At 37.1% G+C, this 18,319-nt stretch overlaps 1 protein-coding gene across 2 annotated transcripts; it reads left to right on the top strand.

Annotated features, from left to right (window-relative positions):
• Positions 1–245: 245 nt before the first annotated feature.
• On the top strand, positions 246–17,899 carry LOC149844904 (pentatricopeptide repeat-containing protein At4g21190-like). 2 transcript variants are annotated; one of them, XM_089995357.1, is made up of 6 exons: positions 246–781; positions 1,224–1,326; positions 4,388–4,486; positions 5,282–5,425; positions 5,776–5,988; positions 17,530–17,899. In XM_089995357.1, exons 2-6 carry the CDS (start codon positions 1,228–1,230, stop codon positions 17,755–17,757), a joined length of 783 nt encoding a protein of 260 aa, XP_089851483.1. In that variant the 5' UTR covers positions 246–781; positions 1,224–1,227; the 3' UTR covers positions 17,758–17,899. The 2 variants fall into 2 exon arrangements, with proteins under 2 accessions (XP_089851483.1, XP_089851484.1); XM_089995358.1 differs by lacking the exon at positions 4,388–4,486.
• Positions 17,900–18,319: the final 420 nt, after the last annotated feature.

The following is an 18,319-nucleotide window of genomic DNA, read 5'->3' on the forward strand; positions in this document are numbered from 1 at the left end:
TTTTATAGATTACAAGTTTGAAAGTTTTTTTTTTTTTTATATAAATAAGCAAGTTTGGGCTTGGCTTACTAGTTTTTCGATCTAAATTCTGAGGTTTTTAACTTTTAAAAATGTATATATATATTTTTAAAAATGCTTGCTTGTGCTCTGCTCGTCAGCTTGAACACCGAATCAAATCGGTACCTACTAAGTCTACTACGGGAGAATGAAGATAAGAACCGAATCCCTATCCATTTGTACCGCCTAGAATGGACAACCCAAGTGTCGGGCCTTCGCCACTCTTACCCTTCTTCCATTACATCCTTCTTCCACCAAAAACGAGCCTAACCGCCACCATCGCCATCATTCAGCAGCGGCACTACCACCAATTTTCGCTCCACCAACCCTCCTTAAGCTCCCACCTAGCTTCTCCATAACAGACCTCCCTGAGCCCGCCCCCATCGTCCACCTCCTCTGAAGCCACACCACTACCACCACTCACCGGCATCTCCGGCGGCCTCTTGCCGGGTTTCCACGATCGGTCATCCGGGCTCTCTCCCTCCATGTAGGTTTTGGACTCCGTGCTGATGGCCGTCTCCCCTACCCCTCTCTGCCATCGGCAGTAGACCCACAGGACTCTCTACGAAAGGAAACGTAAGCGTGAAGCTGTTGTATCATGACAATAGGGAAGTAATAGCGACTATTGCCTCAAAGGCGAAGTAGAACCCCTTACTACCTTGGGAGACGGCTCCCATCCCTCGCTTCACAACGTCCGCTGCACGCGTCAACACAAGAAGACACGGTGATCACTTGTTTCTCAACGTTGAGAGTGTTCAAATTAAGCATACATCAAGTAGGTTATTCGGTTCAATGGAGAGGGAATCATTTTGGTTCAATTTGAAAAGCATCAACCATTTATAAATGAAGATTTTCCTTTGAAGTCTAATCTTAATAGGGTTACTGAGCGACCATTTATTCATCTCCATGTTGGTCCTCTGTGCAAATATCTAGATATTTGTACTAACACGATTTTCGTCCAGAAAATCTTGTATTTTGTGGCGTAAATCACCTGGTTTATATTACTTGCGGCTTTGGACATCGTCTTTTTCTCGTACACTGTATAGATTTTATGTTGCCATGATGTTTGTTCTTGTTGTTAATCAGAACGGGGTTTTATCAGAGACGTTTACAGTCCATTGTTTTGCTGATTGGGTCTTTCTGGTTACTTTTTGGTTCGTACTCAGGTGTATGCTTTCTGCAAGGATGCTATTGCTGGGAAATCCATTAACATTTTGCTCGTGTAGTTCAGGTTCCTTCGATCTCCACCGAAAACTGCAATATGATGTGGTGAGAGGTTGTCTAACTCTGGCCCGTTTTTCCCACACACCCACACGCACGCACGCACGCACACAAAAAAGAGAAAAAACCACGAGGTATCTCTTTTTCACTATTGGTTTCTATGAGGTAAGTCTTGGTAGTTGAATTCTCATGCTTCGGCTTCCCATGTATTTTGTCTGCTTCTAATATAAAATTGATAAAAGTGAAACCATACTTGTGCTGCATCAATAAGTACTTAGATCACTACAAATTAAATTGGGGCTAAATGACTCTGCTCATGAAACTGTTCAGATAACGTGGTACAGAAGGCTGGCATTGGATATAAGGGAGTCTTCCTTGGTTATGCTCATACTATTAGATACTCTTGATCTTGAAACCAGTCCCTTTAAGTAGCGTAGAATAATTGAACATGTTCCCTTCTTCTATGCCTAAGTTTGCACTCTTGGTGGCAAAGAAACCAAATCTTGTGATCCTTGATTGCTTCTTGCAGTTTTCTCCTTCACATGAGGAGTTCCTTGTGGTGCATGAATATCAGCAGTATGTCCCTTTTCCATGATCTACATCATATCATGTTATACATTTTGTTGCTACCTAAATAATATTTAATTAGTAATCAATGTCATGCGTCCTATGTCATTATGCTCTTTTCTTTTTTCACTTAATCTTCCATCACTACATGCACAAAGTGATGGTCTGTCCGGGTGTGCTTCCTTTACCATGTTGAAGTGGCAGTTCAATTGGCAGTTGCAATATGAATATGAAAATGCAGCAATGATATACTGATCCTTTGATCTAGAGAAAGTAAGAGAACATCTTATCCATGAAATTTTAGAGTACAGCTGCAGTCATTTGATGCTTTTGCTAAATGGTAAAGTGTGCAGTTGTTTTTTGCTTCTAATACGCGGATAACCTATATATGAGCCTTCTTGTAGAAAACAATTTGTGATTGCTGTGAGTGAATGGTCACACCATACTACTTGCATCTATGGATGCTACAAACATAAGAAGATTCAAGATGTCTTGTCATTCCCTTCTATAATTTTAATTATCCATATGAGAATGTGTTAACTGCTTAAATATGACTGTGTGGGCTGAAGCCTGAATTGAGTTCATGGGAAAAAAGCCATGGTGGTTGTGTGAACATCAATTACTTGAGATCTCCATCAATGCTTCTATGCATTCACCATGTGGTAAAAGTCAACCATTTGCTAAACTTTATTAATCAATTCAGTATGAGTGTGAACAAGCTCAAAATCAATCATGCCAACTCTCTACCGAAAGTTAGGAATATTTATGTGTGACAGCCGTCACGTTGCCCTCATGATCAATTTCAACACCAACGAGCCATTCAAGATCTTCCAAGTTCTTCATTTGTAAACATTGATTTGGCATCTTGTTTGAAAGCTATCTTTAACGCTTGCTCTTTCAGTATGTACAATATCATTGATACATATCAGAATGATGGTGATGGCATTGATATTCAAATGGATATGTAGGGAGTGATCAACATGGTTACATCTAAATAAAGGCTTCTAACCAGAGTTACCGGAAGCGCCTAGGCATATGGGGAAGTGCAAAACATCGCGCTTCCGAAATGCACAGGGAAGCGTTTCCCTTTTATGGGAAGCATGCTTCCCTTTTATAGGAAATGTGCTTCCCATAAGCGCTTCCCCCTTTTTTCATTTTTTTTAAATTGTTTTATTTATTTATTTATTTATTCTCTTTTTTCGCTTCCCCCTCGCTTCCTATGTCACTTCCGGTTCGCTTCCGAGATGGTTTGTGATTCGCTTCTAAGTCGTCCCACGCTTCCCGCTTCCTAAAATTTTGAAAGTGCCTCACTTCCCGCTCCCGCTTCCTCGACTGACAACCATGCTTCTAACAACCTGGAAAATTGTTGCGTCTCTCACAACACTAAGATCAATAGCAAGAGACAAGTAGAGGGTAAGGGAGAAGGAGAAAGGCTGCTTCAATTCGAGGAGAAGGCGGCCTCCAACACCACAAGGGTGTTAAATTCATTAACATTCAACATACATCATTACAAGAGAGAGTTCTTATTTATATATTCTACCTTATTACTATGGATCTGGATCCTGGAGGTCCTGTCCATCTACCTACCTTGACTCCTAACACAATTACATCAATCCCAAGATCCACACCCACAATCTTGAATACAATAGACATTCTTTTACTACGTTGAGCCCACCACATAGCTTGGAGTTGACAACATTCGCCTCCTCTTGAAGGACACCTTGTCCCCAAGATATGCCACACATTTTCGGCATTGTGTAAGTGTGAGGATTTTGCTTGGTCTGTGGCAGCCTTGGGCCTGGGCTCTACCCATTTGACTGTTGCCTTTGTGATGCCGCTTCCAAATGAATTGCAAGGGGTGCAGCATGGTGTCTGATCATTGCCACGATTGCCTCCTTTATCCTGTTGTTAAGTTTGGTAATTACTGCTTTGACTTTGCTGCCCTCTCTCGGTTGTGCACCCATACTGTTGCTCTTTATAAAATTGGCTTCTTAGCAACAGTATGAAATAGCTGGAGCTGATGTTGATTACCAAGTCACTAGGCCTTGCAGAAACATAGAATATAAAGTGTCCATGTTACATAGGTTTCATCATTCTCAATTGACTTTCAACATGGAGTGTCACAAAAGTTTGGTTAAAGATTCTTCATTTTAGCAGTTATGGAATGTCGAGACAATGTTTACAATCCACACTGAGCATGTTGCAACATATGCACTTTATAGGATCTCTAGCTCATTCCGAAGACCCTAGTATAGGAGTTTCTATGGCAATCACTAGTCCTGGTTAACATTGTTTCAACAAATAAATTTTCATTACTAATGCATCGGTTGGTTACTAGTCTTTTGGTTTACTGCAACAATTTCTGTATACATATTGAGTGGTGTTTCTTATCTTGCCTATCTAGTAGCTTTGGTGGTAACTACACAGGAATATTGTCACCTAGTCCTATTAGGCATATGTATATACACACATACACACATGCACACACAAAATATCCTTCCAAATTTCATGCTAATTTTGTTAAAATTATTACTATGGCCAGCTATGTGCAGCAAAAGGCCCAAGACCTAGGTTTCCTCGCGTATGGAAATCAAACAAGAGAATAGGCACGATCTCAAAGTCACTAAAGCTTGTTGAATGTGTAAGTTTCTCATTATCACTAATCTACTTCTGCAGCATGTGTGGACCTCATCAGTTGATAACAGTAACTTTGTAAAATGAAAACACATTTTTAACTGCATTACGATGGTCTCAATAACTGAATTTGGAATCTGTTAATCCATTATTACTGTCTTCAATGGAGAGTCCTTTCTATGGTATTTATATTTTTTATCAAATTGTTTATGTTTCTTTTGTTGTATGTTGAATGTTTTTTCTTCTGTTGCAGTAGATAATTGATAATATTTGTGTTTATACTAGATTGCTGCTGAGGATAGAATTGATTAGATGCTTTCTGTCTTTTAGTTTTCTAATTTCATCTCGATTAGCAGTAGGGCGACCATGGGTCTGAGACACTTTGCCACTAGAGGTAGGAGGGACTGTGATCAGCTTTAATTTAATACTATTTCACTAGGCCCATGTCAGGCCTGATCCTGGAGACCGGAAAGGCTGGCATGGGTTGACCTCACTGTAGATAATAGGTTATCTGTGCAGCAAAAGTGTCAGTTTAAACAGCAATAAATAGATTTTTTTGTACCCTATGTCACACGGACTCTTCTAACATGGCACCGCACCCGCACCCAGGCGGGTGCGACACTTGGACACAGCTTCCTTTATGTTAGGTGAAGTCAACCACACTGAGGTCCATTTCTATCCAAAACTAGATACAGTTAACATTGGATTTGATCATAGTTCAATATAAGCATTCCTTCTATTTGCATAATTTACGTAGTTATGAATGATGGTCAGTAAATCCTTTTTCTTCATGTACTTGCAGATAAGAGGGTTGTCTAACGTAAAAGAAGAAGTTTATGGGGCTCTTGATTCTTTTATTGCTTGGGAGTTAGAATTTCCTTTAATTACAGTGAAGAAAGCTTTGAAGAAACTTGAAGAAGAAAAAGAATGGAAACGGATAATTCAGGTACTTTCGAACACAGTCTTTCACCTCCCAAAAGACACCAGTTTCTGTGTCACTCCCTTTTCCATTTTTCATTTTTCTGTGTGTGTGCACGTGGTTGCATGTATGCGTCCATATGCAGTATTATGGCACCACGTGCATCTGTGTGTGTGATTTGAGGAAAAATATCTGCTCGACACGACTGTCAGTTAGAAACGTTTCCAGATGTCCTAAGGAACTATGAGTAGACCATTGAACTGAAACATTTGGTGGGTGGGCTTGGTTTGTTTGCTATTTTTAATCACTTATAATGTATCTAACTTTTATCTTTTATTCTCTCTCTCTCTCTCTCTCTCTTCTAAATATGGTTTCAGGTAACAAAATGGATGTTGAGTAAAGGTCAGGGGAAGACCATGGGAAGTTATTATATCCTACTGAATGCTTTAGTAGAAGATGGCAGGCTTGAGGAAGCTGAGGATCTTTGGGCTAAAATATTTTCAGAGAATCTGGAAGGCACACCACGTATTTTCTTTGACAAAATGATTTCAATTTATCGTAGCAAAGAAATGCATGAAAAGATGTTTGAGGTATGACAACACATCATTGTTTATCTTTGCATGTGTGGCATAACATGTAATATTGTAACATAGCATTATAGCATAGTCAAGCATTTTTGTCATTTTGTGTAATTAGAACGGCCGAGCCCTATATGTGTTGTATTTATTCATTCATTGCAGGCTAATGCAGCTATTGTTCTTCTTCTCCCTCTTATGCCCTTTTCTCCTATGCTTCTTGATTTCTTATGCAATCTGATGCACATTAATATGGTATCAGAGCCAAAATAGCATCAAGGAGTGCTGGAGTTCATCAGAAGGAAGATCAAAGCTTCATCTACGTATTGGGAGTCATGCATTGTTGACATCAACAAGGGTGGTTCAACAATCTGCGAGTTTGTTGATCTGATCTTGGAATGTGATTGATTATGATTTTAGAAGCCTAGTGAATAAAAAATATCAATCATCAGAGGTATACTAGGAAGTGGAAGCAGGAAACAATATGGGAAGCGACATTTTAAAATTTATAGGAATCGAGAAGCGAGGAAACAATTTAAAAGTGAAATAGGAATATACATGGAAGCAATATGGGAACTGAATAGGAATCAAACAAGAAACAAATAAAAACTAAAATAAAAATGATTGTTCTTATATTTCATATTTTTTTAGTGTAAGAATTAAATTTTTGTTAAAAATCTAACAATGATGGTTACCAATTTAGAGAAAGCACATGGGAAGTGAGGCGAAGCACATAAAAAACATGAAAAGAAACGTGGGAGAAGCATATAGGAAGCTTGTTGGGAAGCATGGTGTCCAAAAGTGGGTCCATGTATTTTGTGACATTTATTGATGATTTTACTGGATATACATAGATATATTTTATGAAAAATATGAGTGAATTGTTTGATATATTTGAGAAGTTTTATGTGTATGTTGAGACTCAATTTGCAACCAAGATGAAGGTTCTCCACTCATTCAATAGGAGAATATATGGGACATAATCTGGAAAAAGAAATGGTTCACCTGAGATCATATCCTTATACACCAGAACGAAATGGAATTGCTGAGAGAAAGAACAAACATATACTTGAAACCACTAGAGCTTTGTTGTTTAACAATGGTATGCTTAAGGAATTTTGGGAAGAAGCAGTGGGAGTAGCAACATATTTGGTAAATCGGATGCCATCGAGTGTTCTTGGAAAGACGTCTCTATATAATAAATTATTTGAAAGGGACCTTGATTATGACATGCTGAAGGTATTTGGGAGTACATGTTTTGTACTTATTCCACCCTAGCATAGGGATAAGTTATCTCCCAGACCACTAAGTGTTGTTTTATTGAATATCCTGAAGGGCAAAAAGGATACAAATGCTTTAATCCTGTGAGTAAGATAGTATGGACTTCTAGGTGTGTAGGGTTCTTGGAGCACATGCCATATTATAAGGGTGAACATCAAACTGAGAATTCTGAGTCTACCTTTTTTCTTGTTCCTTTCCTGAAAGAATTTGAAAAATTAAAGGAGAAAGAGTGGGTCACCTATAGTAGAAGACCATTAGGAGTTCTTGACCAGTCATTTCTAGAGCAATACAGTCAGTGTGGTGAAGCATCATCTGAGCCAAATCCCAATGTTCCTCAAATGATCTTGATGAGCAAGCACTTGGACTACCTTCCATTACTCGGGTGAGTAAAGTACTAGCTTTGTTTCATACGAGTCTTTCTTTATTACTCACCAAGCATTCTTAGCCATGATTCAGTTTTACCATGAACTCAAGTGCTATGCTGAAGCTATGGTAGAGCTTGAGTGGCAGGAAGCCATGTGTGAGGAGCTGGAAGCATTGGAGAGAACGAAAGCTTGGGAGTTAGTAAAGCTGCCATATGAAAAAAATGTTGTAGGATGCAAGTGGGTGTACAAAATCAAGACCAGCGTTGATGGGTCAATAGAGAGATATAAAGTTGACTTGTAGCAAAGGGATGCAATTAGCAATATGGGATAGACTTTGCAAAGACCTTTGTGTTGCTCACATGACTACAATTAGGACATTACTGGCATTGGCAGCTAGTGGATGGTGGGACCTATGGAAGATGAGTGTCACAAATGCCTTCTTGAATAAAGACTTAGAAGAATAAGTATACATGAAATTGTTTGGAGTTGTTGGTAAGGAGGGCAGAGTATCCACGCTAGCAAAGGTTTCATGATCCCACATTATTTGTTGCTTCCTCTATTAGAGGGAAAGAGTATAGTTTTGACATATATAGATGATATGATAATTGTTGCGGATGACAAAATCATAATTGAAAATGTGAAAATATTCAACTAGTAGAAATCTTTGAGATGAAGGATTTGGGGAAGTTGTAGTTTTTGGGGCTCAAGGTTGCATACTCAAAGAGAGATTATTTGTTAACTCAACATAAGTATGCAACTGATATGATCAACAAGACAAAACTAACAGAAGATGAGAAACATGTGGATACTCCAATAAGCCAACTGCAAATTGAAGCATTCGGATGGTTAGCTTCTTGATGACCCTACCTTGTATAGGCAGTTGCTAGGAAGTTTGATCTACCTAACCATTTTAAGGTCGGATATCATTTTCGTTGTGCATGTGGTGAGCCAATTTATGAGTGCTCCCATATCCTCTCATTTGGTAGTAGTTTTGAGGATCATTAAATATATCAAAGGTACAATGCATTATGCTCTATTCTTTTCAACCTCGTTTGCTTTGAAGTTAAAAGCATGTTGTGATTCAGATTTTGGAGGAGTTTCTTATGATAGGCATTCCACCACTGGTTTTGTATATTTCTGGGGGATTCATTGATATCGTAGAAGAGCATGAAGCATCAAAGAATTGTTCTATCCACAACTAAAGCAAAATTCTGTGCAATGGCTCAGGTCACTGCGAAAATTACTTGGCTAAGATGGTTATTACAGGATACAAGAGTTACTATTGAGAGTGCTACTACCTTGTATTGTGACAATCAAAGTGCTATTCATATAGCCAAGAACTAAGCACATAGAGATAGATTGTCATTTCACTAGGCGAACTTACTTGGATGTATCATTTCATTGGCATACATTGGGACCACAAGCCAAATAGCAGATTATTTTACAAAGAGCTTATCTTTGAAAACATTCCAACATTCCTCTTCCAACTTGGAATGATTGTGTTTTCATTATCTCAAGTTTGAGTGGGGGAGTGTTGACGCATATCTCATGGTTATGTGCTACCCTATCATTTGTACACATGTATATTCTAGAGGGGTAATATTGTAACATAGCATTAAAGCATAGTCAACCATTTTGGTCATGTAACTAGAAGGGTAGAGCCCTATATATGTTTCATTTCTTCATTGTTTGGAAGCTAATGAAGCTATTGTTCTTCTACTCCCTCTTGTGCCTTTTTCTCCCATGCTTCTTCTTGATTTCTGATGCAATCTCATGCACATTAATATAACATAGCACCCTTTCTCTATCTGGAAAAAAGTACTAGAATGAACTACATATTTGGATCCATACCACTGTAATCTATGGTCCCTATAAAAACTGGGAGCTAAATGCCATTTGACATAGATGAAATGAAAAAGCTTTGCATCTAAATACGATGACTGTTTTCTAATTCATTTTGAGACTAGGACATGCCTTTACAAAAGTTCTAAATGTTCTCTTCATGTCTAAAGATTCTAAACATTCAACATGAACATCACAAACCTCCATTTTTTATACATTTGCCCTTTTTGATTTGCCATTTCTTTTTCACATAGTTGGCGAACTTGTGACCTGGATTTGGGTTGCCTGATCCTTGACTTGTGAGTCAACTCGGTAACTTGGGCAGGTTAGGACTGAATTTTTTAGTGGTACTACAAATATGATATGAAAAAATCAAGCTCCAAGCTGTATAATCACTAAATTTAGAACATAACATCAATGACTAAGATATACAAGTATACAACTATCCATAATTGTTATTATTTATGATTTAAAAATTTAGATTTCTTTATAACAAATGTTTTTTTATGAGCATTATGCATTAAAACCACAAATGCATGACAAAAACACATAAGCATGTGGTTGAAATGAAACAAGGGTGCACGAATACAATGCCAACAAAGAGCTACACAAATGCACAACAATGTGGTCTCTAATGGACCAATCACAATCTTATAAGAGATAAAATACAAAAACAGTAATAAGGCATAAAAGCCTATTGAAAAACAAAGTGAGAAGTTGAATACCACAGCAAATGCTTTATAAAAGCACAAATACAAAGTAAAGGTGAGGCTCTATTTATAGAGCCTCACCTTTAATGGATGGGAGGCAGTCCAATAGACGTTGGACTGCCTTCCAACGGTCATATTTATGACTGTTGGGGGGCAGTCCAACGTCTAGTTTGACTCTCCCAACAATCAAAAGGACTGACACAGAAACAAACAAAAAACAGAAAATAAAGAATAAAAAAGAAACAAAAAAAATTACATTTCAATCCCTAGTGGACTGTTCTAAATATAAAGGACAAAAATACCTTTGTCTGGTATTTGTATACATTTAATTTTAACACCCCCCTCAAACTTACGGTGAAATCACCGAAAGTTTGTTAAGAAGATACAAAAATCTAGGCAAAGGAAGAGCTTTGGTGAAGAAGTCTGCGATATGAAATTCTGACTGAACATATGGCAATGTAATAGTCCCCTTCAAATATTCTTCGTGAACATAGTGACAATCCATCTCAATGTGTTTTGTTCGCTCATGAAATGTATGATTGCTGGCAATGTATATTGCACTTTTGTTGTCACAGCATAATTTTGTAGGCTCTGAAATATCAACTCCCATATCTGAAAGTAATGTACGCATCCACACAACTTCAGTGGTTGTTGTAGCCATTGCCCTATACTCAGCTTTAGTGGAGGATAAGGACACCTTTTGTTGTTTCTTGCATCGCCAAGAAATGAGGGAATCGCCTAAAAAAATACAAAAGCCAATAGTTGAGTGACGATTATTGGGATTTTCTCCCTAGTCAGAATCAACATATGCAATAAGATTTAAAGATGAGAAAGACGATAAGAATAGCCCTTTAGAAATAGTTTTCTGAATGTATCAAACTATTCTCAATACGACACTCATGTAAACTGATGTGGGCGCATGTTGAAACTAGCTGGCGTTGTGTACAACATGCCCAATATCAGGTCTAGAAATAGAAGGTACATTTGTGATCCGATAAGTTGCCTATAAGGTGTTGGATCATCTAATAGTACGCCATCTTCAGCTCTCATTTTTACATTTATCATCTCAGGCGTGTTCGCATACTTTGTGTCAGTGATTCCCGAACGTGCAACAATATCTGCTGCAAACTTGATTTGAGATAAAATGTATCCCCTTGGTGAGTAAGCCACTTCAATGCCTAAGAAATATCTCAAAAAAACAAGATCAGTCATATCAAAAGATTTTTTAAGCATAACTTTAATTTCTTCAATTTTCTTTTGATCATTACTAGTGATAATCATGTGATCAACATACAAAAGAATAATAATAATAGAGGTACATGTAGATCTTATAAACAAAGCAGTGTCACTGTAACAGGATTTCAAACCAAATTTTAATATGGTATTACTAAATCGATCATACCATGCTTTAGGGGCTTGCTTAAGCCCATACAAAGCCTTTTGAAGTCGAAGAACCATACCATTTTCAATAGTCAAATCGAGAGGAGGAACCATGTACACCTCTTCATTTAAATTTCCATTTAAGAATGCATTTTTAACATCTAGTTGATAAATAGGCTATTTTCTAATAGATGCTACTGCAACTAAAGTTCTAACTGTGGTCATACGGGCTACTAGAGCAAATGTCTCCTCATAATCTATTCCATATTTCTGGGAGTATCCTTTTGCAACTAATCTTTGTTTATGTCTTTCTAGAGACCCATCACTTTTTGTTTTGATCTTAAAGACCCATCTACACCTTATAGTCTTCTTTCCCTTGGAAAGATGTTGAATTGTCCAGGTATTAGCTTTATGCAGTGCATCTAATTCTAACTTCATGGCTTTTACCCACTCGTCTATGTTTTTAGCTTCATTGTAGTTAGATGGTTCATGATATGAATGGATAGCTAGAAGGCAAGCCCTATAGTTTGGAGTAAAAGATTCATATGACACGAATCTAGTTGGAGGTCTATGAATTCGTTCAGATCTCCTAACACTAGTTTCCTCAATATTTGTTGATTGATTATATCTTTTAAGGGCACATGGATGCTCCTCAGTATCTCGTCTAAAATATTGTAAAAGATTTTGAGATGGTTCTCTTTCTTCACTAGTCATTAATAGACTCGAAATTTTCAATGTTATTAACAATTTCATTATTTGATTTAGGTAATAAATCAAATAAAAAAGTATACTCGGTTTCTTCCTTGGGCTTTTCAAAATCAAATCTATTTTCTTTTTCAAGAAAAGTAACTTAGAAACATAAAGTTTGTCATTTGTTTGATCATAGCATCGATAGCCTTTTTGATTCTCGACATACTTTGGGAGAGAGTTTGTTATATTTTTCAAGAAGTACAAAACATTTACATCCAAATACTCTTAGTCTTTTCAAGTCAGGAGAAATTTCAAAAAGTTTTTCAATTGGAGATTTGTTTTCCAAGACTTGAGAAGGCATTCTATTTATTAGATATACTGCGGTAAGTGCAACTTCGGCCCAAAATTGTTTTAGAACATTTTTTGAAATAAGAAGGGTTCTAGCAGTCTCAATAATGTGACGATGTTTTCTTTCGAAAATTCCATTTTATTGAGGAGTCCTTGGACAAGATCGTTGGTATAAAATTCCATGATTTTTTAGATATGATTGAAATTCATTTGAAAGAAACTCTCCCCCTGAGTCGGAGCGAAGAACTTTGATATTTGTTTTAAATTGGTTTATAACAAGGTTATGAAAAGTTTTAAAACACGAAAAAACTTTTGATTTAAGCTTGAGGAAAAAATGTCTACTAAAATCATCTATGAATGTAACATAATATGAATTTCCTTCCTTTGACATGACAGGAGCGGGACCCTTATACATCCGAGTGCACCAATTCAAATATTTCACTAGATGAGGAAATTCTTGATCCAAAAGGTATCATTTGCATTTTGCCAAGTATACAATCTTTGTATACAAAATCTTTATCTTTACAAAATTTTTCCAAAAATGTAAAATGCGATAATTTGGATATACTTGGATGTCCTAATCTTTTATGCCAAAGGTCTAAATCTATGTCTTTGACATGATTACAAAAAGAGTTTTTGGGTATACATAAAAAGTCCATATAATAGAGATCCCCTCTTCTATGGCCTTGCCCAATTAGCTTCCCTGACTGGAGATCCTGCACCCAACAAGCCTTAGATGAGAAGAAGACTTTACACCCATTATCAGAAATTTTGGAAACTAAAAAAAGGTTTAAATCTAACTTTGGAATAACTCATACGTTTGAAACAAAAATTTTTTTTGAAGTGTCTTTGAGATTTTCTATGCTTTTGACTTTTAAAGAAGTGCCATCGGCGGTTGATACACATGAAAAGTATGAATTGGTGCAATCGGATAGTAGGGATTCATTATATGTCATATGAAAAGATACTCTCGAATCCAAAATCCAAGTGGACTTACCTGGAGAAGAAGAGGATGATATGGTGGCATCAGATGTAGGAGTCGCTTTAAGGATGTGTGAAACGGCCTCTGCTATTTGAGCAATTGTCAGATCATTGAAATTGCTTTCTTTCTTGATATCTTGAGTTTCTTCACTTAGAGCGGCTACCTTCTTAAATTTGGGACAATCCAGTCTTATGTGTCTCGGTTCCTTACAATGATGACAAATGATTTTTCCCTTGTATCCTCCATGATGTCCTTCCCCATTGTTTTTTCTCTCAAAATGAGGGGGTTTATATGTTTTTACAAAGTTTCCGGGTCTTGCCATGACAAGAACCTCATCATTCGACTTGTGAATGCCAAGTCTTGTTTCTTCTTGGCAAATTTGTGTAAGAGCATCACTTATAGAAGGAATTGAGGTCCTATGAAGTAAAGATGACCTAATTTGTTCAAATTCCGGTCGGAGCCCATAGAAGAAAGAGAAAAGGTTTTCTCTTTTTATTTGAGCTTTTCTCATTTCAATAGCCGAACCTTCCCATTTAGGTTCTAACATGGCTAATTCATCCCAAATAGGGCATAAAACCCCATAAAAATCTCTCATACTTTTGTTTCCTTATTTTGCGTTACGTACCTTGTCTTGAAGATAATATAGTCTAGCCATATCTTTTTGAATAAAAGAGTTCTTTAAGAAGGCCCATGCATCACATGCCTTCTTGAATTTGATGATGTTGGTGGCAATCTTAAATTCCATGGTATTCATAAACCATGAAAGAATTTGAGCATTGCTTGCTTCCGAATCTTCCAACTTGACTTGGTATTCTTGTAAAGTTTTTTCCTTTTCTTCTTCGGACAATACTTTGACTTGATCTCCTTCTCTTCTAGTCAATTTGAGTTGGGGTTTGTTGGTAGAACCACTAACAAAACCCCATAGCTTTTTGCCTTTGATGTAATTTTTTATTGTCGTCGCCCACGTCAAATAGTTCTCATTTAGCTTGTATGTGATGACGGAGGCAGAGTCATTTGAATAGAAGAATGACTAACACAGTGTGAGGAGCACTTACCACAAGAGGATCACGAAGAAAGCTTTTTCTAAAAGACCTACCATGAAATGAAACAAGGGTGCACGAATACAATGCCAACAAAGAGCTACACAAATGCACAACAACAATGTGGTCTCTAATGGACCGATCACAATCACATAGGAGATAAAATACAAAAACAGTAATGAGGCATAAAAGCCTATTGAAAAACAAAGTGAGAAGTTGAATACCACAGCAAATGCTTTATAAAAGCACACATACAAAGTAGAGGTGAGGCTCTATTTATAGAGCCTCACCTATGACTGTTGGGGGGGGCAGTCCAACGTCTAGTTGGACTGTCTCCCAACAGTCAAAAAGACTGACACAGAAACAGACAAAAAACAGAAAATAAAGAATAAAAAAGAAACAGAAAAATTTACAATGCAGTCCCTAGTGGACTGTTCTAAATATAAAGGACAAAAATACCCTTGTCTGGTATTTGTATACATTTAATTTTAACAGTGGTTTGGTGTTCATGAATCGGTGATATGGGTTGACTTGCACGATTCCTGACACTCACTGGGTTTGCCATCTATGCTTTTTCAGCTAAGTGTTCTCTTTTTGAAGCATAAGCTTATGGCAATCCATTTTCTTCTCTATGACGGTCCAGAGGTAGTTGAACATGGATCCTGAAGAGTAAGAAGAGATAAGAGAAAGATTTATCCTAGAAAAATCTTAACAGTTGCATCAAATCACAAACTACACAATGTATCTAGAAGAAAAATGTAATTTTGTTGATTTATCTAGACTCTTCTACAGTAAGTTGATTCATTATATCCCTTCCATTAGCATACCTTTAAATTATCTTGTAAATGGACATAAAAAGGACATGTACCACTAGATGACCATAATATGCAGTTGTGCTGAGCTCACATTTACAGTTAATCCTAGGATATGGCCATCCATTTTCTTTGTACTGCTACTAGCTACCCTTTTTTCTTGTGTCCTTTGTTTTTCAACCAAGTGTTCTCTTTTTGAAGCAGAAGTTCATGGCAATCCATTTACTTCTCTATGACAATCCAGAGGAAGTTGAACATGGATCCTGAAGACAGGGACGTAAACAAGTGGGTGCGAGCAGGGACCTTGCACCCCTCCTCCAAATATATATATATATATATATATATATATATATATATATATATATATAGAGAGAGAGAGAGAGAGAGAGAGAGAGAGAGAGAGAGGAAAAGTGTAGCTGCCTACCACTTTTCTGGCATATCACCAGCCTACCATGAGAGCGGGCATATATATATATATATATATATATATATATATATATATATATATATATATATATATATATATAGAGAGAGAGAGAGAGAGAGAGAGAGAGAGAGAGAGAGAGAGAGAGAGAGAGAGAGGCCTGGACCCATATAAGTTATGGGTTCACTTTCAACCCCTAAAGACAAAAACAAAACGATGATTACTTATATATACGTTCTTGAGCAGGGGTAGTCCCATGTCATTTAAATTTTCTGACAATTCCAATTTAAAACTTTGATTTTTTCTGCATGCTGTTCTAATTTCTGAAATTTAAAATCAGCATTTCTGAACCACTTGAATTCAGTTTAGTAGTTTTTATATACATGATCTTGCAAATAGACCGTTCTGGTATTGCAGTTTAATGATTCTAAAAATAGAATGCTATGCTTAGTGGTTCAGATTGATGGTATTTTCAGTGTAATGATTTTAAAATTAGAATAACTCCAGTTAGTGGCATATTATCAAAACATTTTAATGCCTCATTTCTTGACTTCAATTAATTAGTGACTGCAATTTACTATAAATGTTGATTATGGTTATGTGACAAACATTATTGTGTAGAACCACAGTTCATAAACATTTCAAAAAATTTCATTTGATATCAAAACACCGACCACTCTTAGAATTGTTGAAAGTTTCAACAGTGCATGAACAAAAAAAGAACATTATACACACACACACACACACACAGACACATGGGCGGCAGTATCGTTGAACGATCAGAAATCAAACGAGGGTCGGACATGCTAATGCGTGCCAAGTGTATAAAAAAAGACCCTTTAGCGGCGGTTCTTTATAACACACATGCAATCAGCGGCGTGCATGCGTGTCATGTAATGTTGAACTCTTTTGAGTTCGACGTTACACCCTACTCTCTCTCTCTCTCTATATATATATATATATATATATATATATAATTTTTCTAGTTCCGCCCTTGCCTGGAGAACAATTTGATTCATTATGTACCTTCAATTAACATACTTTAAATTATCAAGTAAATGGACAGAAAAGGAGATTTGCACCTCTACATGACCATAATATGCAGTGGTTTGTGCTGAGCCGGAATTTACAATTATCCAGGGATATGGACCAAACTTTAGGCCTTAAAAACATTATGTTATGAACTCTTATAGGTGGCACCTGGTGATGGACCTGATGAATTTGGGTGCCCGTTATGCCTTAATTCACTTTCACACTTGTACAGGCATGCCCACTGGTGCAGGTAGTCCACCTAGAGTTTAGTAAGCCTAGGAGGTAAGTTGGCGCCATCCTTTGGGTTAGGCTTCTCCCATCATCGAGCACAAGAGGAAAGGTACATAAACCATGATAGATTTGCTCTTAGAATGGACAAGATTTATTTAAATCCAGTTCTGAAGAAGGCTCATTAGAGCTGATATGCTGTATTTTCTTCTGCTTGGTATGCTTTTGGGGAAACCTTGTATTTGGTTACATCTTATTGCTGTTTCTTTGTAAACTAATGCAGCACGTAGTATTAACAAAAACTATCGTCTATTAAACTGCTGTTGTCAAATTCGATGTTTGACAAATTTTTGCTTGTTTGGCCACCTCTGCTTTTGTAGTAATGCAGTTAAGTTACTAACTAATCTTCCCATCTTCTGAAGGTTTTTGCTGATATGGAGGAGCTCGGAATCCGGCCAAATAACTCTATTATAGAAATGCTTGGGGATGCATTTAAGAAACTGGGCATGCTTGACAAATATAAAAAACTAACAAAAAAATACCGTCCCCAAACATGGGAATATCGATATAAAAGAGGAAAACGTGTAAGAGTCGGAACAGAGTATGCCAAAGAACTTACCACTGTGACAGATTCTGAACCTAGTGTCTAAGTTGCATATGATTTCTTTAATTTCTTGTGGTGTTCTTTTGTTTATGTGTTATCAAACGTGATTAAGTGTTGTGTTGTCTGTGCTTAGCTTGATTGAACCATTTTGGTTGATTAATCCACCTACTGAATTGCTTGGTTCTCAATGGTTAAGTGCTCGGGCTGTCAGCATAAAATCATGGGTTAGGGTTCTATGAGTGGATCACTTGCAAAAGGAAGGTTTGAACTGATTGCATTACACTCTTCCCCGGCTCTGCGGAACACAGAACTGCACCAGGTATGGCCTTTTTGGATTTGATTCTGCTGTAAGTGCAGGGTATCAATGAGGTGAACTGTTATTGATATAGTTTTGTGCTCTACCAAATGTGTAAGGGCGATGCTCAGATTAGAGGCTTTTAAATGCTTTATTTCGAAACAGATTTGATGGATAGATCCTAAAGTTTTAATTGTTTGACAAGTTTAATAATTTGTTGAGAACCACTAGTTTTTGCCACAAGGCCAAAGGTAATAATTTATAACTCTTCTGAAGGTAAATCAGGTCCAAATGCGCGGACGAGGGCTTTGCT

This window comes from Nuphar pumila, chromosome 2 (assembly GCF_984573655.1).
Source record: "Nuphar pumila chromosome 2, dmNupPumi1.hap1.1, whole genome shotgun sequence".
Classification (NCBI taxonomy): domain Eukaryota; kingdom Viridiplantae; phylum Streptophyta; class Magnoliopsida; order Nymphaeales; family Nymphaeaceae; genus Nuphar; species Nuphar pumila.